Genomic DNA, 19,458 nt, shown 5'->3' with positions numbered 1-19,458 from the left:
AGCGGAGGATTATGAGGGAATAACTTTGGCTGTTTCTCATACAAAACTTTAGAAAATCTAGAGTGAACAAATATTGCAGTGTTTATTCTAAATGATTGATTGGTGCACATCATTATTGTTTTAAATTCATGTTCCTCGTAATCTTGAATCAGAATATCTTCTCCCTTCTCTTCTCTGATGATGAGGGCGGGGCAACGTGTCACTCACATGAGATCCACCAATAGCAATCCACAACCATCCAATCAATTCCCTACAGACAAAATCAAGCCCCGCCCTACATTTGTTCTTGTTTGTGAAGTGTTTCACTCGGATATACGACACAATAGAGAAGAAAAGACCAGCACAACTACTCTTTCATGACTAGTTTAATGTCTCAATGTCAGTGATTATTTATATATTTTTATTATATTTCTTTTAGCAGATGCTTTTATCCAAACAACAAGTGATTCCTCTTTAAGGGTTCCGTCTGGTAATAAAACAAGCGAACAACATCCTCTTAATAGTTTTATCAACTAAAAAAGCTTGAAAAATATATGCTTGAAAACAATATATATATATATAGATATATATATATATATATATATATATATATATATATATATGATGCTTGACAACAAAGGTTCATTAGAAGCCAAACGCGTCTTTCTGCATCCAAATACTTTCAAAGGTTCGCGCTCGCGTCTGTGCGCAAGACAGAACCTGTGTACATATGTTCAGAAAAATTAAGTATAGAAATAATGTTGTCAATATCTTGCTATAGCCTATCTATTTTAAATGTACTAAAAATCATTAAGAATCTGAATAAATGGACCATAAAATGGTCCATGCCATGTCTTAGTGATGATCTATTGTATTTGACCGGTATTCTCTTTTCATGGTTTCTGAAACTTATGCATGCAGTAATGTAAGTAGTACAGAATTTTAAATGAGTCATATTGGTTTTCTGCACATTTTAAGATACTGCACAAGATGTGCATAAATGTAACTCGCACTCGCTGGGGTGGATACTCTTTATTCAATGAAATAAAATGCACATAAAACGTGACAGAAACATATTTAGAGAAGAAACTTCTAGTAAATTTATTAAGAATTAAACATGTGCATTAACAAAGTGTCACAGTTCCCTCGTCTCCAGAACTCCATTTCCCATGATCCTCTTGTCTCCTCACCTGCACTCACTTCCCTTGTCAGCTCCTCAGCTTCACGGATCACCTGCACCTGTTCTTCATCGTCATCACTCCCTATATAATAAACTCACTCCCTCCACTCCTTGTCTGTCCTAAATGTTGCTTTATGTGTTTGAATGTTGTCTCTCCTCTAGTTATGTGAATAAATACCCATTGATTGTGGAAATCCATAAACACCTCATCTCTACAACAGCAAACCGTAACAGAAGGACAGACCAGAACCGTTGGATTGCCACACTGAAGGAATGGGTATATTCCTTGTTCCCTTACCCCCGAGGCCTCTCCAGGCGGACGAACGACTTTGCCATCTGCGGCAGAGTGGCAGGCCGTTGGAGAGGTATGTGGAGGAGTTTTTGGAGGTTTCTCATCTGGTGAGCTGGACTGATGCCTGCCTTAATGCTGTTTTTCTGATGGGACTGGACAGGGACGTTATTCGTTATAACGAACCAGCCTGTAATTTTTTTCTTAGTCGATTCCCTGAATATGATTCTCCTTTTAAATGGTTCAAATCTGGAAGTGGATAGAGTTCTAGAGAACCAGAATCCTTGTCCAGCCCCATGAGCAGCTTATCGGGCATCGCCAGCTCACCTTACCCCAAAGCCCTGCACATACCGCTTCAGCGGTCCTGCCCACTCCTGGTCGCCAGCAGCCGCCGAGCCCTCAGCTCCAGCCGCCGCCGCCGAGCAATCCGCTCCAGCCTTTCACGAGCCGCCAGAGGATGCTGGCTGGTTGATAGACTTTATCACAGAGCCCATCGCTCCAGCCCTCAACAAGCCCTCCGCTCCAGTCTCAGCCGCCCATGAGCCCACTCCTGTCCACAAATCCACACCATTCAGCAGTCTCCTGAAGGCCCTCCTTAAACTCCCCAAGTATTTTTTTTGGGGGGGGGGCCAGGTACCCAGGGGTGGGATACAGATGGGTGGGCCTGACCCACCGTGGCTGCCCACTGCCCCTGATCCGCCGTGGCTGCCCACTGCGCCAGGGGCAGAGCGAGTCAGATTCATTCGTTAAATGATTTTTTATGTCTAGATGGTAAATGGTAAAAGTAAGATGAGTTTCTGTGTGCAGAGCGGTGTGTATCTGGACTCTAGTCTGTAAACATGACCTCTGAACTCTTCATCTGTGTGTTTGTCAACACATCCAGAGCCTCCACCTACACTGATTTTAGTAAACTAAATTTAATTTACTGTCTTTATCCAACTGATTGTCAAATGTATTTGAATTGATAAAATTAGAAAGTTCTCTCAACTTTTGTGAAGTAGGTGAAACTCAAAAGTTGAGTTTGTTTTTTTCAGAGTGTGTGGCTGCCAACTTTCTTTAATTCATGAGGAAACACATTTGACTTTATGAAAGAATACAACAGAAACAGCATATAAATCAATTTCTTTATTAGAACTGTAAACCTCATTAGGATGAGAGTCGACAGCATTGACAAATCGTTTTACTCTTATTTCAGAGCTAAACAAGATTTACTCAGAAATAACTAGTATTTTTTATAGTTATTTTTAACTAATTATTTCATCAATGATGATTTGATTGAATATGTTCATAAGTGGATAAAATATGAAAGATTATGAAGACAAAAATGATTTTCTATAGAATCCCATCTTATGGGGAACAATCTCAGAACGTTCTGGCAAGGTTTTCTCAAAGTCATGAACAAACGTTTGTCCAGAGTTATCTGGTCTTTAATAATGTTCTCAAAACAAAAACATTATTTTTACATCGTTCATTGAACATTTTTTAAATGTAACTAATTGTTTCAGAGAACATTTAAAAGTAACGTTCCCATAATGTTTCCAGAAATGTTCCCTCAACATTTGCATAGCTAAAAAAACTGGACATTCAGGGAACATTCAGAAATAACGTTTTTATAACTTTATGGGTTCTTAGAATATATTTTTGATTGCTGGGATAACATCACTGATAAATCATCAACATGAATTAAGACCGTGTCGTTGTTCACGTTGACTTCCTGTCAGACTCTTCGTACAGGCGTCTTCTGAAGCAGCTCTCGCTTTGCTTTGGGTTTTATAGACATCTCTGGCATGACTTTGGCCATGGCGTTCTGGATCCACTGGATGTACTTGGAAACCTGCGTGTAGACACCGTACTTGCCCTTCCGGGCGCATCCCTCGCCCCAGCTCACCACGCCCGTGACAAACCATGTATTTTTGTAGCGCGTCACATGCGGTCCACCGCTGTCGCCCTGACACGCATCTTTTTCCTCCTGATCGTATCCGGCGCAGAACATGCGATTAGAGATTTTGAACTTGCTGGACTCGATGCACTTGCCGCGGTCGATGTACGGCACCGCTAGCTTCTGGAGGATGGTGGACTGAAGGCCGCCTTCACGCACACGGCCGAATCCGCTCACTATACCTTCCTCCTGACGCATCAGCACACGCTCGGCGAAGTTGGACTCCGGCAGGCAGGCGGGGAGGATGAATCTGGTGAATTTAATGGGCTTGTTGAGCTTAATGAGGGCGATATCGTTGTGGTAGGTGTCCGCCATGTAGTTCTTGTGAATCAGAATCTCGTCTACTTCGTGGGTGACCTCATGACCCTCGATGACCAGCGTGTCAAACTCACCTGACAGAAAAACATGAACACTAATGAAAACACCCAAGAACTGATCAAATGTAAATGTGTATCTTGATTACAATGCAAGATGGCTAAAAGCATTTGCTAAATGCATAAATATAAATGGATGTGCTCTGGAATGAGATTTTTTTCGTTTCCCAATTGTTTCTTCAAGATGGCCAAGAGGGGAAGTGGAGACTTTTACTTAAGTCTCCCTCTCAGATGTTTCTCCTGTGAAAAAGACCCCAGAAATCTCACACGTGTCGTCTCTAGAGTTTCAGAAGAGATCTCAAATTGTGCTCAGAGATCTCAATGTGAACGCAAACATCAAATGATCCAAGCTGCTCCACTTTCATTTACAACTTACTGGATGATGACTGTCGACTCATTTTGGTCGGTTTTTATTTCTTCTATACTCTTAAAAATAAGGGTTCCAGAAGGGGGTTTACGCAGTGACACTTAGATAGAATAAAAAGTAGGCCATATGCATATTTGGTGTGCTGTCCGAGGGAGGGCTCCGAGCTTGGAATGTCGCCCGAACCCAGAGTACTCCCCCGTATCATTGGTCAGGATAGTAACCAGGCAAGTGTGAGGAGACAGGGCGGTGGAGGGATGCACCTGTAGAGGAACATAGGCGAGTCGGCTACATGTTTATAGGCCTCCTCTTATGCTGATTGGGTGGATCATTTGAATGTGCTCCTCCCAAACTTTGTTAATAAAACATAATTTGGGGAATCCAAAATGGTTCTTGTTTTGCAGCTCTGCGAAAGCCCCTTTTGGAAACTTTATTTTCAAGAGTGAAGAATTATTCCATGGATGTTAAAAGTTTGGATCATCGATATCAACATATATTTTTAGGTGTAATAAAAAAGGAGAAACAACACCAATTTGAAGAGCATCATTCAGCTCTTTTGTGCATCAAATGTCTGAAAATATTTGCATGGGAATATTTCAGTTTTTACAAATGTTGAAGTGTAAAAGAGTCACAAATGTTCCTATAAAAGGCCGTACCTAAGACCACCCTGGTGGAGAGTGACTGATTCATACAGTGAGCGGCCGACAGGATGAAGTACTGGTTCAGGATGGTGCCGCCACAGTAGCCGATGTTGTCTTCATTAACGAGAAGAGCCTGAGAGAACATCCAACGTCAACAATAACATACTAAAACTGCCACATTTCACATCTCCAAAAACTCAAGTATCATGCAAAGTACAAGTCCATGTTTGTGTGTCTCTACCTGCCATGGACATTCTCCAGGAGGACATTTCGTACCATTGACGATTCTTGTCTCTACTCTACATGTTTCAGATAAAACCCTGTCATCTTGAATAGCGATGTCCTGCTCGTGGAGGCCGAACATGCTGCTCGTCTCATTTGCCGGCGGGTTTGTGCCGTCTATGACAGACTCAACGGTGGTCTCAATGTGCGTCTCCTCTTTATTCTTGGTGTCGGTGATGTTTGGCGCGTGAAAGAAGATGCTTCTGGTCATCGAAGGATGAATGAAGCCACATTTGAAAGGCTCTAAAACAGAAGAGTTATTTGAACTGGAGGATAATCGGTGGAAAAACATCTCGCTTACATCAGAACATCATTTACCATTAGAGTGACACGACTTCCCATTTTCGCCCAGCTCGTAGCCTTTGGCACACGAACAGACGACATCTTTCTCCTTCACCCTGCAGAAATGGTCACAGCCTCCGTTTTCACTCTCACAGAGCTCAGGAATAACTGCAGAAACACAAACTCCACGTGTTCAACGGCACTGATGGTTTGATGGTCTGTTGTGAGATTACTGAACATCATGAAGCTCTTTACCAATCTCACAGTTGTAGCCCTTAAACCCTTGTTGACAGTAACACGCGTACGGCCCGATCGCATCTTTACACTTGCCACCATTGAGACACGGCTGCGACAAACACGCGTCTCCATCTGCAGAAACACACAACCTCTGCCATCAAGATTAATTTTACCGTTAAAACCAAACTGAAGCGAAGGATTGTTACCAGCACTCACCGACATACTTGTGCCAGAACTCATCCTGAGAGAGAAAAGAGAACAACACATATCCGTCAGATGAAATCAGCACAAATGCACACAAGAAGCATTTATGTTTGATTTTCATTGGTGTATCAGATTCATTCTTTGTTATATTTTAATGGCTTGTATGGAGTTAAAAAAAAATCACTTGTTTCTAAATGATGCTTTTATTGAAATGAAACTATCGAGCTTTCTACAGTCCATATGGTTATTTTAAAATATGTTTAAGATGGTTCAATAGTTCAACTCTGTCATAGGGATAATCATAGTGAAAATAATGACATTTTTACACAAAACTAAAGTAATGTGTTATTAAGCGCAATATTTTTAATATATATATATTTTGAAAACAATGTTTTTAACATTCAGAAATGTCAGGAACATTAGCAAAATGTTACTAGAACATATTTTAGTTAGCTTGGATATTAATATTTTATATTTTAAGCTAATGTCACACAGAAACTGAGTGAATTTACTTTTCTCAAATGATGTAAATACTGAGGGAATTGTGTCCATCAGTGTCTGCGGCGGTTACGTATTTTGGGCCTAGAGGTGGAAAAAATGATTTCTTAAAAGTTTCCAATATAATATATACAAAAAATAAAGAAATTAATTGAACAAACAAACCGTCTTTGTAACATCCTCAAAGATTTCTCTGGCCTCCTCGTAACTGCAGCGCTCCTCAATGCACTCGCGCTCCATGTTTCCCTTCTTCATCTCCTCGAACATGTGGTTTGCGCGGCGGCGGCGGCTCAGGATCTGACTGGCATCTCGAGTGTGAAGGAAGACTGGAGAAACACATGACATCATCATCATCATCATCACCACCAAAGCCTCCCTCCACAAGAGACTGATAGCAGAGGAAGAGCTGAGTGTTGTGAAATAAACCAAAGCACAGTTAAAATCACTGGGCCTTAAAGAACAAACCCTCAGGACACGAACAGAGAGATCAGTCATTCTGACACTTCAGTCTGTTAGATTCAAGACGACACTCACCTTCTGAGCAAACACATTGTATTAGAAACAAGCACAGAAAGTTCCAGAAGACCCAAGACATATTTGCTCGTCAGCGCTGAGCTCTTTCACGTTAGAGGATCGTTCAGAAAACAGAAGGTCAATGAACTGAGCGCTGGGAGGGAGAGAGAGCCAGAGGGACAGGGGGAGGAGAAACTCACCGCAGGACAAATCTAGGGCCGTTTACACTGACGACATGTGAGATTTCAGTTTAGAGCTCCTGAAACTAGAGAGAGTTGCATGAATCCTCACTCATTAATTATTTTATGTTCCCTACACAAATGAGATTGAAGAACCGCAGCCAAGTGGAGGATTATGAGGGAATAACTTTGAAAGTTTCTCATACAAAACTTTAGAAAATGTGAATATAGTGCACAAGTCACCATGAAATCGAAAGTGAACAAATATTGCAGTGTTTATTCGAAATGATTCATCGTTATTGTTTTAAATTCATGTTCCTCGTAATCTTGAATCAGAATATCTTCTCCCTTCTCTTCTCTGATGATGAGGGCGGGGCAACCTGTCACTCACATGAGATCCACCAATAGCAAACCACAACCATCCAATCAAAATCAAGCCCCGCCCTACATTTGTTCTTGTTTGAGAAGCGTTTCACTCGGATATACGACACAATAGAGGAGAAAAGACCAGCACAACTACTCTTTCACGACTAGTTTAATGTCTCAGTAATGTCAGTGATTATTTGCATTTATTCATTTAGCAGATGCTTTTATCCAAACAAGAGATTCATCTTAAAGTGTTCCGTCTGGTGATAAAACAAGTGAACAACATCCTCTTAATAGTTTGATCAACTAAAAAAAATGGTGATTTTCTGTGCTTCATGAAGATAGAGTTGAGCTGTTAACTCTCTTTTATTGGTTTGGGAAATATTTGGACCTTATCCGTGTTTTATCAGACTAATATAATGTACACAAAATGTACAGAACAGTCACGTCTAACCCCACACAGGGTCATGTCTGGTGTATGATTAGACCAGAGCAACATCTGCACAAGAAAATCAATGCTGTTTCAGTTAATGACTGTCTAATCGTCCCTCAAACTTACACGCATGAAATTCAGATGCATGAATGACAAAAGCACACAAACACACAAAACGTACACTCACAATGACATTTATTTCAACGATCATCATACACTCTTAAAAATAAAGTTTCTTTATTGGCATTGATGGTTTGTAGAAGCTTTAACATCCATACACTCTTCAAAATAAAGATTCAGGGTTTCTATAGTGAGGACAAAGAACAGGGATTTTCAAAGTGTGGGGCATGCAGAGGGCATGTGAGGGTACGCGACACAACGAAAATGTCAAAGAGTATTATGCATGCCAGGCCAGTAGTTGGCGATGTCACTTTGGAAAGAAAGATTACACGCACATTCGCATTCTTTTACAGAGCACTCGCACCAAACGCCCATGCCTATAGACTAAATGTATGCCATCACTGTTTTCACAGATCCATGTTTTTGTTGTAGATTATAACAGTATTGTTTTCAAAAACTTGCACTTTGAAAGTTTGCATTTTCAGGCCCCCAAAATGCTGTTGTCGTGTAAATGAATGGCCAAAACAAATAAAATGTTTTTCATTTTTAGTTGAAAATGGTGTTGTGAAAAAACAGCCCCTCAATCAATACATTATAGCGGAATCAATGTTCTCGATCAGATCCTCTTGGAAAGTTTTCAGTCCAAGGATCCAGTAAGCGAATGCACTCAAACAGTCAGTCCAAAACATCCCTAATGCAGACAAAACCTGGCCGATTTCATCAGAGATGGTGGAGGGAATAGTGTACCGCTGCAAGAACTTAAACTACATCTCTCGGTTGGATAAAGCAAACCATTGTCACGCTAGTAGTTTTGATGGATGACGATTATAATTAGGCACACGAGACGAGAGTCCATTATTGATGCCCCAAAGAACCTTTCAGTGATCAATTCTTGCGAAACCTTTATTGTCACGAGTGTATTAACCTCTAGTAAAGACATTAATTGTGAGTGGACTGTTCAACAGGAGATACACCGATATTATTCAGCCCCTCAATGGGGGTTTTCATAACAATTTCAATCCATTTTAAGAAGTTAGCTACTTTGGTGTAAATCCCGTAGTACCCCGGCTGATCGCAGCCTTTACCCCACGACACGACACCCGTCAGGAAGGACGTTCCCTCATAGCGGGTGACGAGCGGACTTCCGTCATGTCCTCTGCAGGACTCGTGACCGCCCTCGACGTAACCCGCACAGAACATGTTTGCGGTGATGTTGACGCCGCTGCTCAACACACACTGCGCTGTGGGCAACAGAGGGACGGCCAGCCGCTGCAGAGTGGCGGACGACGGGGCTTTCAGGCCCCTTTGACGAATGGATGTTGTCCCCTGCGGTTCGCTTGCCCCATCCGCTGAGCGTGTGGAAGCGGACGACAGCGAGCTCGATCTGTGCCAGCTCGGCCGTGGGCAAGCAAACGGGCACGGCGTACGCAGAGCGCTTGAGTTTTTCATGAAGCTTCAGGAGGGCCAGGTCACTATCCAGTGACACGGGGTCGTAGTTCTCATGGATAACCACACCAGCAACATCATACGCCTCCTCCGGGCCGTCCATCACATCCAGGTCATGATCACCTGAGGACAAACCAACTACTGTAAACAAAACTGGATCAACATCATAATTGATGAATTCTGAAATGATGTTTTTTCATGTTTATTACTGTGAAGCTGCTTGACTGTATAATCCAAACACACACTCTTCAGATACCTGTGATGACCTTCAAACGCTTCATGTCCTTCTGATGAACGCAGTGAGCAGCTGTTAGGACCCAGCTGTCATCCAGAAGAGCCCCTCCACACAGACTCTCACCGTTATAATCGATCAGCGCCTGGAGACGAATAACAAACTCATCATTTGATCACTTGTTCTCATTCGATGTGCACATTTACCGTTACCTGCCAAGGACAGTGACCTCTGGGACAGTGAATTCCACCCACAGTCTGTTTTTGAGAATGAACTGTGTTGTTCTGAAGCGGAACCTTTCCACATGGATATTCAACTGCAACAAAACACAGTTGAACTAGAAAAGGAAGGTTTTGCAAGAGATTGAATGTTTGCTTGACAAAAGCTTGCCTGAAAGTTAAAGCTGCAGTAGGTAACCAGTGCTTCCCACATATAGACTTTACTTGGGCGGGTCGCCCACGTATAATAACGGCCGCCCACGTATATGGAGACACATTTTTGCTTTTATTATTTTTATCCTCTTATACTTTTATATCCGCCCAATATAATAAAACCATCCGCGTTCGATTAACAAGTCGTTTCGTACCTGCTCGTTATGTGTGCGTCAGAAATGTTTACTTCTGCTAACATTCCCACGGGCGCTGCATTTTGCAAAGTCACAAGGGGGCGCTGTTGTGCGTTCTACAAGCTCACGCAGCATCGCTTCAGACTGCTTCAAAGTGACACTCAATCAATGAAAAGCGCAGATTTATGCCAAGCGATTGCTAATGAACTCAAGTTGATGAAATATTACAATGTCTACTTTATGGCCTTTATATAAAATGTTTTAGACGATTGTAAGAATCTGAAGGATCAGCCTGCAATAGTACATACATTTCAAAATAAGAGTACCTGTGTATTTCGGGCTTGTTTATAAATAAAAGTCACATGCTAAGTTTTTTCTTTTTCTTTTGGGCATTATTGGTATTTGGTTACACAATAAATTGTATTTCCATTTAATTCATAGTAAATTATTGTAGTCTCCCGCACGGGAAGAAAAGACTAAGAACATTATTTGACACATATATTATTCATTTTATAAATTTTACTAGTAAAATCTGTGTCCCATTCACTGACCGAGACTGAACCATTTAAATGCTGTAATTTTGCATAATAATGCATAATATTAGTATGTAATTAAATGTAATATGCTATGTAATTAAAATTTCAATAAATAAAATTACTGTTAAAAATCACACATTATTTGTTGTTTGTCACATGTAGTAGACCATTTTTGTGCTGTGGGTAATAGGAGGATTTTTCACCCGGCTACCACCGCAAGTATATTTCAAACTTTTGATGATTTTTGATGTTTCGTCTGTACCAGTGAATGTGCCATAACTGTTTATCCGCCTTACTAGCCTGCGCGTTCACGGCAGGCTCCGTTGTGATGGGGGAGGAGCTGTGGAGGGAGGGCTGTAGCGCAGCAGAGAGCAAGGGGGAGTGACCTGTGAGTTGTGCTTGTTCAAATTTTCAGGCTAAGTCAACGTTTTCTAAAAACTCCCTACTGCAGCTTTAAAGTGCCCCTAAAGGTTCCTAATGTTGTTTTGGAGTCTGGTTTACATGCATCCAAGATCAGAAAACACAAATTTTCCCATAATATCCATCAGCTCTTTTCTCTCAGTGTCTGAAATGGTTTGTTCAAAGATTCGGTCTCTCTAAACCCCGCCTTTCTGAGAGCTGCTCTGCTCTGATTGGCCAGAAACCAAACGCTCATTATCATATCTGAATCTCAGCTCTTGATTCACAGTGATTCGAACAGTAATGATGGCGTTTTTACCGTATCAATCTCATCAAAGTGGATTTGCTTTGGCAGCAGAAAACAGCATCTTCTCGACATGAACAACACGAATCAAACTCTTCCAGTCTCAGAATACTTTTAAACACTTTGCTAGCTTCAAGAGATTTGAAATTTGTATGTCTGTCTTTATATATTTTTCCTACTCATAAACGCAGGACTCTTCCCACCTTGAGCAACACAAGACGTCCCATCAGCTCCGAGTGTGTATCCCGCGGCACAGCTGCACGTGCGTCTGGGTCCGGAAGCGTCGCAGAACTGCTCACAGCCTCCGTTCACATACTGACACTTCAGCGTCTCCTCAAACCCTACCAGTCACAAACATCAACACTACATGAACTTTCAAAAGAACACGTTATTTCACACGTGTCGTCACGTTCACTTACCCTTCTCACAGTATTTGCCCTCAAACCCCTCCAGACACTGGCAGTAGTAGGTGTTGGCCAGATAAACGCATGTGCCGTTGTTCTTGCACGGGTTGGTCAAGCAGGGCTCCTTCGCTTATTTGTAGATAATTACATGCATAAATCAAGCAAACATTAAAAAGGATTTATAGGAATGTATATGACAAAACCTGAGGTAAAACAAACACCTTTTGAACAAACAGAACCTTTGACTTCAGGTCAATAATGTAAATACTGTTTCTGCCAGAGCAGCAGTACATGTAATTACCAGTAATGAAATCAGTTAACATCGCTGCGATAATCAGTGGTCATTACTATACTACTACTATTAAGGGAAGACACTACAGGCAAAAACACAGTTTTTTCAGGCACCTGTCAATTTTGAGATTTTGTGCTTTTTGGCTTTTCATAGTGTTTTTTCAGACTGGTGGAAAGAAAATATCCAAAAATACACTTTTAATTGTTTATTTTATAGCACTTTATCTATTTGCATCTATAGATTTACAGTAAATATCTTTATAGGCTGTTTTCTCAAAATGAGTTTTTTCTCCTGCTCTGAGTCAGAAATCTCCACTTCAGCAGAACTTACATACACCAAACTTTACAGTTTTACTCCTATCTATATTCTAAAGGTTTTTACAGAGGGATTTGTTGATATATAATTTGCCTGGTTTTATACAACATTTTATTCCTAAAAAAAAAAATTGTGATTTTTTTTTTTCTGTCTGTTGATAGTATTTTCTGAATGATAAAATCTGAGTGATAAAAAGAATGAGACACAATTCCCTCGTAAAAACCTTTTGAATTTAATATGTCAAAAAACTTTAAAAGAATTTTGAACCTGACGTCATCCAATATTCAGTTTGTTGTTCTAGAAACGTACGCAAATTAGCGCATATTGAATTAGATAATGCCTTATTTGCATATTTAAACATAAGATTTTAGAAAACTAGCAACACAAATCTTGTAATCAATCAGCTGGGGAAGTATGGCGCTGTCATAATTTTTTTTTACCCTATTCACCTGAGGTGTCTTGCCTTAAATACAATGTCAGAAAAAATCTGGAGCACTTATTAATTTACTGTAAGATTTGTATATGAGTTTTTGAGGAAACTATGGTTGTCATGTTATTTCGCATTTATTTTGACACATTACTCACCGGAGTAACTCAACCAAAACTGTTTCTGCAAAAGATAAACAAAACAAATTCACAAACATAATATGTTAGATTTAAATAATATAGCAAATGAGAAATAATAACATAACATATACGCATGAATATGAGTGAGGTACCGTCTTCGTGTCGTCCTCGAACACCTCGCGCGCCTCCTCGTAGTCGCAGATTTCTTCGATGCACTCGCGCTCGATTCGTGAAATATCAGGACGCACACCAACACAACAGCACAAGTGTTCATGTTTCCCTGCCGGACATGCGCGTGGTCAAAGTTTCCTCAGAATCCCGATGAGAGACACGGAGACTGAAATTACCGATCGACCGGAGCAAAGGGCTGCTGATGGTATTTAGCTTGTGTGAGGGGCTTCATGAGATTCACTGATTACTGGCCCAAATACACCCCAGGCATGAAATCAAAATGGACAATTCTTTGTTTATGTGTTTATTCTAAATGATTGTTCTGTGCACATTATTATTGTTTTTAATTCGTGTGCCTCATAATCTTCAATCAAAATAATTTCTCCTCCTTCTTGCAGCGACATCTCTTCTCTGATAAAGAGGGCAGGGCAACCTGTCACTCACATGAGATCCACCAATAGCAAACAACAAACTTCTAATCAATTCCCCACAGACAAATTCAAGCCCCGCCCTACATTTGTTCTTGTTTGTGAAGCGTTTCACTCGGATATACGTCACAATAGAGAAGAAAAGTATAGCGCTACTTTTTTGCTTACTTTAAAAGTCTCACACAGAGCATTTTCAACCGGTACTAAAACATTTATTAGCCCTATTTTAACTATTACAGCATGTCCAAACCAGATGCAAGGCTCAATAAAATGTATCTTTTCCATGTTATTTAGAGTTTTTGTCCTAACAAGCCGTGACGAGGGACTGTGGATTCTATTTTAGTAACTGTTTCTATTTCTGCGTCGTCGCTGCTGAAACAACATACAAAGTATGACAATGATAATCTCAGGTGCTGATTATGTGCTTTATTTATTTTGATGTGAGTTTGAATATCATTTATAACCGTACAAAAGCAACAATGGAAAATTCACCTCCAATCTTGAAAATAAAAACAAAACAAACATTAACACTCTGAGGTCTGAGGGTATTGCCGGCGATACCACCGCGTTTTTTTTCTTACCAGTGTGAAAGAGACTCAAAATACTCTGTCAATGTTTCACATACAATTAAGAGTTATACACCATTTTAATCTGTGGACTATCTTCTTTTATTTGTGTACACTCAGAGTGAAAACAAAATGTTGTGCTTTTCGTAAAATAAAGAAAACTAACATGATGCGTGATCTCGCGTCTCCCTCTGAACGAAGTCCAATCTGATAGTTCTCAGAAAATGAACTGTAACTTAGTGAATACTAATCACTAAAAAATGAGACTTCTGTCTAAAAAAAAACGTTGAAATGTCAGGTTTTAAATCGTGTAAGTCAAATCGAAAACAAATATTCTCTGTTTATGTAATCTGTATGAAAAGAGAGCCATGTCAGAAGTCCGTGATTCACCTCATTATCCGCTAATGCGGCCACGCCCACGGAGCCAGCGCTATTCAGACGCAAATTCTGAGTCAATGCATGCATTCATCGTCTCAATCGTGTATTTATTGTCTTGAAAAGTGTTTTGAATAGCCATAGTTAGCGATCTCTGGCCTCTGTTAGTTCGGTTAGTTCCTGGATTGCCTATTCTTCTTTAGCAGGCATTTGTGGACTAAAGGTGCACAGAGCGCCCTCCGGCTGCAAGTATGAATTGAAAACACAGTATCCAGCGCTCATAGTAATGACAATAAATATTGAATAATTACTCCTCTGTATAGAACATTGACATAAACATATGAGAGTCCATCAATATTTCTCCAAAAGTGCATGCTTCTAAGCTAAAAGCCTATATGAAATGCCATAGAGGTAACATAATTGTTCAGACACCTTGCATCACAGAAATACATTATATTTTAAAGAATATAATAGAATACTATTATTTTAAATTGTAATAATATTTCACAGTATTGCTGTTTTTTCTGTATGTTTGACATGATCACAGAGGGTTTTTTCACAGCCTACCTGTCTGAAAGAGCTCATTATTTATGCAGCTTATTAGAGCTCTTTATGCGATTCTTTTGTCTTCTCAGGTGAGAATCACCCATTATTCATGATGATTCACGCCTCCACGCATACTGTTTCTTGACCAAAGATGTTTTAGAAAATTTAAATCTCTCTATTGTTTTATATGAAGGAGTAGGCAGCATAATTTTTACATAATTCTGAAGCAAAAACTCTAGTCTACAACCCCCAATACCCGAAGTCTTGTGAACACAGATTTAATATTATTTTTTTGGCCTTATTTCAGTGACTTAAGTTTTTTGTTTTTTCAATAACCATGCATAAACGTTATTCCTTAAAAAATACAAACATGTTCCTCACATATTATGGTAGCCTAGTTTGTGCTTAATACAGTGTAATGACACTTTTTCCATTAATATGTTTATGAATAACTGAAATAAGCACAAATGTCAGGGCATGTCAAAACTTCTCCAGGCCCCAAATCAGCCTCAGCCTCCAGAGGGTTAAAACTGCGAACAACAAAACATATTCTATTACAAAGATTGTTTCACTCACGTATGTATTTTTACTAACTGTAAAATGTTGTAATATTTATAAATTTGATTATGTACTTTCGTTGCGAATGCCGTGCACTTGCGGAGAGACTCCGCCCACACACTCTTCTGGTTGGCTGTGATTTTTGATTGATTTTTTTGCGTCTCGTAGTCATGTCACATCTGGTGTGGACAGACAAACTGCTTGTCACTGGAATCTTATCGCATCACGCCTGGTTAGGGCAGAATTTGTGTGACCAACTCGAACATGATGGAAATCCGTGTGGATTCCCATTGGAAATTTTGCCAAGCATACATGTGCCTCACCTTTACACAAACACACACACACACACACAGAGTCATATAAAACACATAAGATCATTTTCATTCTACTGAATTTTTTATTTGTGAATGAGTTAATGACGGCCAAACCATTGAGAGGATAAAAATGCCAAACACAGACATAATCAGACATAAATAGAGCAGAATCTTTAATGATTAATTTGTGTGGAATTCGCCGTATGTTCGTGGATCCATTGCAGGTAGTTGGAGACACGCGTGTAGATGCCGTAGGATCCCGGACGGGCACAGCCTCTCCCCCAGCTCACGATCCCCAGCAGGAACGTGGTGTTCCTGTAGCGGGTCACCAGCGGCCCACCGCTGTCCCCTTTACACGAGTCCTCCTTTCCCTCGATGTATCCGGCACAGAACATGTTGCTGGTGAGCACCACTTTGCTGTTCTCGACACACTCTTGCGTGCGGATGCGCGGCACACGCAGCTGGCGCAGTAAGCGTGAGGTGGGTCCGTCCTCACTGCGTTTGCCCCAGCCGCTCACCGTGTGCTTGCTGACGGCCCACAGCACGCGCTCGGCCATGTCGCGCAGAGGCAGGCAAACGGGAACGGCGTACGTGCTGTAGACGATGGGCCTGCGCAGACGCAGCAGTGCGATGTCACTGTCTGCGGTCGTGGACACATAGCTGGGGTGTATGAGCATCTCCTCCACCTGGATGACCTGTTCTGTGCCTTCATCCACCTCGATGTCATGCTCACCTGAGTCACAGGATAACAGAAGAGGTATATTTAAATATATATATATTCACTGACAATCTTAACAAATACTTTACAACATTCTCAGGCTTTTTTCAGTTAATAAAGGGTTAGTGACTGTGTTTTCATTAAAATCAAGCATTTTGATTAACACCATGCCCTAACCAGACACCACGTGATGAGACTACTTGCATTCGCAACCAAATCAATCAAAAACCACAGCCAATCAGAAGAGAGTGTGGGCGGAGTCTCTCTGCAAGCGCACTGCACTCGCAACCAAATCAATCCAAAAATCACAGCCAATCAGAAGAGGGTGTGGGCGGAGTCTCTGCAAGCGCACTGCACTCGCAACCAAATCAATCAAAAAATCACAGCCAATCAGAAGAGGGTGTGGGCGGAGTCTCTGCAAGCGCACTGCACTCGCAACTGAATGGATAAATAATCAAATTCATAAATATTACACAATTTTAACATTATTATAGATACATACTAAGTGACTGGACACTTGTTTGTTCACAGTTTGAACGTTCTTGTTTCCTTTCACTTATTTTCAGAATCGGAGGTGAATTATCCATTGTCATTTTCAATATGGCAATAAATGATATTCAGACTCATATTAAAGTTTTTTTTTACATTAAATAAAGCACATAATCAGCATCTGAGATTATCGTTGCAGGGACAATTATCCAGCAGTGACGTCACAAACAGAATCTCCTGTTAAAACATGGAAAAACATCTGGTTTTGTCTGTTTAGGACACGGTATAAGAAGTGAATTTGACACGTTATGTGAAATTTGGCATGCCTTGAAGCAGTTGTTGTGTTTTCATGATGTTTAATAACTCTGAGAGCGACTGTACCTGCGACTATCTTGAGAAACTTGACATCGATTTTTTCTAAGCAGTGCGCGGCTGTGAGGATCCAGGTGGGTTTATAGATCACACCTCCACAGAAGCCCTTGTCGCCGTACTTCAGCAGCACCTGTCCATCAACACACACACACACACACACAGATGTTTGACAGTAGAGTCCAGAATGACACTTCAACATGTGTGTTCTGTGACGGTCACTGCTGATACCTGCCACGGACAGTGACCTTTAGGACATTCGGCTCCACCAACGATACGAGACCTCGGATCCTCCTGAAGGTTGGTAGCAGCTCTTCCACCCTGGAGAAGTGGAACCTTCCCACACGGAAAAGCCTCTGTAACAGTTATAATGTTTTAATTCTCAATGTAATTAAGCAAGCAAGGCAGGACTGTATTGAACCGCTCGGGATTAAAGGGAAGTTGCACTAGTCTTTTTATCCCTGTTCTCCTGGAGCAAGAACAAATGTAGGGCAGGGCTTAATTCTGAAAAGTTATCCATTGTGTTTTGTGATTTTCTCACCATTTGTCAGACAGTTCTGGCCATCTGACCCTAAGAAATATCCATCTACACAGGAACAGTTGCGCTGACCATCCTCCTCCACGCAGAAGTGCTCGCAGCGGCCGTTATCGTGCAGGCAGGAGTCAGGAACGTCTTTAATCGCTGAGGAGTCAAAGGAGATTAGGGAAAAATGTTCTTGTGCCTGAATCAGGAATGTGTTTGTTCTTTAACCTCAAGGACGTGACGGTTTTCATTTTACTTTTTCTGAACACCAAATTCTCTTCAGAAAAGCTTCACATATGTAGTAGAGACTTTTTGGAGCACAAATGCCTTGTTCTTTACATTAGATATGGTTGAGAAATGATTATCTACTACAATATTAACATAGATTTTTTGCCTTGTCTTGTTTACAAAAAAGCTTATTGAGTTCCCAGCGCTATGTTGAGTAGAGTATTTCGGCGTCTGCTCTCACCGCGCTCACAGTTGCGTCCGCTGAAGCCCGGCGTACACAGACACGTGTAGGATTCTGCGTTCTGGCTCATGCAGAGCCCGTTATTCTCACATGGATTTGATTTGCAATGATCTTTAACTGCAGACGAATGTAAAGATTCATCGTTATTACACAGAATGAAGGAAAATGTCATATAGCAAAAAGTCACATATCTTCAAAACTCACCATTGTAGATCTTCCAGAACTCATCCTGTGTGGAGGAGATATCAGTTAAACATTTGTCATAAATAGTTAAAGCATCTTTACACATAAGGCTGCTCTAATTTCAGACGCAACGCCACATAAAAGCCAGACTATCATGTTGCTCTGACCCTAGTAAATACGTTTATGCCTCCTTAAACGGACATAAAGACACCTAAATGCCACTGCAGAAGCACTTTTGTGCCTCCATCTCAGTATAAATTAGGCATTACACTAATAAAATATACAACTTCAATCCTTCAGGTTAAGATTAACATCACATTCAAACACTAGTTTTCTAGACAACATGTATCAATCACTGAACACGTTTGTTTGTCACATGTAATACTGACAGTAGCCTCAGTGTGTTCGAACACCTCCCGCGCCTCCTCATACGAACACTTCTCCTCCAGACACTCCCTCTCCAGATTACCCATCTTCATCTCCTCGAACCAACCCGAGTTTGCCCGCTTGGTCCGGATCAATACCTCATGAGCCCCGTCCCTTCCCATGAACACTGTGAACACACACACACGTACAATATGAAACACTCTCGAAATAAACACTACTGCGACTGCTTGTATAGCTGGTTTAGTTACCTGTAGCCGAATGACAACAGTAAAGACTCAAGAGGACATTAAAGACTGACAGGAGACGCATGTTGACCAGCGCTTGAGTTTGTCTAGTGCTGCAGGTTCAAAGGTCTGAAGTGTAAATACTCTCCGCCCCTCAGAGCTCAAAAAACCCTCCCTTACTGAACCACAGAGATGACA

General features: G+C 41.0%; 3 protein-coding genes across 3 annotated transcripts; all 3 read right to left on the bottom strand.

Annotated features, from left to right (window-relative positions):
- Positions 1-2,587: 2,587 nt before the first annotated feature.
- On the bottom strand, positions 2,588-6,941 carry f10 (coagulation factor X). Its single transcript, XM_067402953.1, has 8 exons — positions 6,804-6,941; positions 6,435-6,595; positions 5,784-5,808; positions 5,586-5,699; positions 5,367-5,498; positions 5,008-5,291; positions 4,782-4,899; positions 2,588-3,779 (listed from the first exon to the last, which is right to left on the bottom strand). The coding sequence occupies exons 1-8, from the start codon at positions 6,862-6,864 to the stop codon at positions 3,166-3,168; spliced, it is 1,509 nt and encodes a 502-aa protein (XP_067259054.1). The 5' UTR covers positions 6,865-6,941; the 3' UTR covers positions 2,588-3,165.
- Positions 6,942-8,404: 1,463 nt separating this feature from the next.
- f7i (coagulation factor VIIi) lies at positions 8,405-15,875 on the bottom strand. Its single transcript, XM_067402569.1, is given in 9 exon segments — positions 8,405-9,191; positions 9,193-9,449; positions 9,583-9,703; positions 9,771-9,874; positions 11,566-11,703; positions 11,782-11,895; positions 12,959-12,983; positions 13,093-13,220; positions 15,839-15,875. Coding segments are annotated over 9 exon segments (1,296 nt in total). The 3' UTR covers positions 8,405-8,819.
- Positions 15,851-19,406, bottom strand: f7 (coagulation factor VII). The gene is made up of 8 exons (XM_067405205.1): positions 19,285-19,406; positions 19,039-19,202; positions 18,671-18,695; positions 18,467-18,583; positions 18,016-18,156; positions 17,706-17,830; positions 17,487-17,607; positions 15,851-16,631 (listed from the first exon to the last, which is right to left on the bottom strand). The coding sequence occupies exons 1-8, from the start codon at positions 19,343-19,345 to the stop codon at positions 16,072-16,074; spliced, it is 1,314 nt and encodes a 437-aa protein (XP_067261306.1). The 5' UTR covers positions 19,346-19,406; the 3' UTR covers positions 15,851-16,071.
- Positions 19,407-19,458: the final 52 nt, after the last annotated feature.

This window comes from Chanodichthys erythropterus, chromosome 12 (genome assembly GCF_024489055.1).
Source record: "Chanodichthys erythropterus isolate Z2021 chromosome 12, ASM2448905v1, whole genome shotgun sequence".
Lineage (NCBI taxonomy): Eukaryota > Metazoa > Chordata > Actinopteri > Cypriniformes > Xenocyprididae > Chanodichthys > Chanodichthys erythropterus.
Note: the sequence above shows the minus strand (reverse complement) of the source record. Positions and strands in the feature narration are given on the sequence as shown.

What these genes read in the sequence shown, in the direction of transcription:
- f10 (XM_067402953.1), bottom strand. Translation starts at nt 6,864, where the DNA reads ATGTCTTGGGTCTTCTGGAACTTTCTGTGCTTGTTTCTAATACAATGT. An exon ending in ACAATGTGTTTGCTCAGAAG is followed by an intron (nt 6,596 to 6,803) that starts GTGAGTGTCGTC and finishes GTGTTTCTCCAG; the next exon opens with TCTTCCTTCACACTCGAGAT. An exon ending in GTTCTGGCACAAGTATGTCG is followed by an intron (nt 5,700 to 5,783) that starts GTGAGTGCTGGT and finishes GTGTTTCTGCAG; the next exon opens with ATGGAGACGCGTGTTTGTCG.
- f7 (XM_067405205.1), bottom strand. Translation starts at nt 19,345, where the DNA reads ATGCGTCTCCTGTCAGTCTTTAATGTCCTCTTGAGTCTTTACTGTTGT. An exon ending in TCGAACACACTGAGGCTACT is followed by an intron (nt 18,696 to 19,038) that starts GTCAGTATTACA and finishes TCCTCCACACAG; the next exon opens with GATGAGTTCTGGAAGATCTA. An exon ending in AAGGTCACTGTCCGTGGCAG is followed by an intron (nt 17,608 to 17,705) that starts GTATCAGCAGTG and finishes GTTGATGGACAG; the next exon opens with GTGCTGCTGAAGTACGGCGA.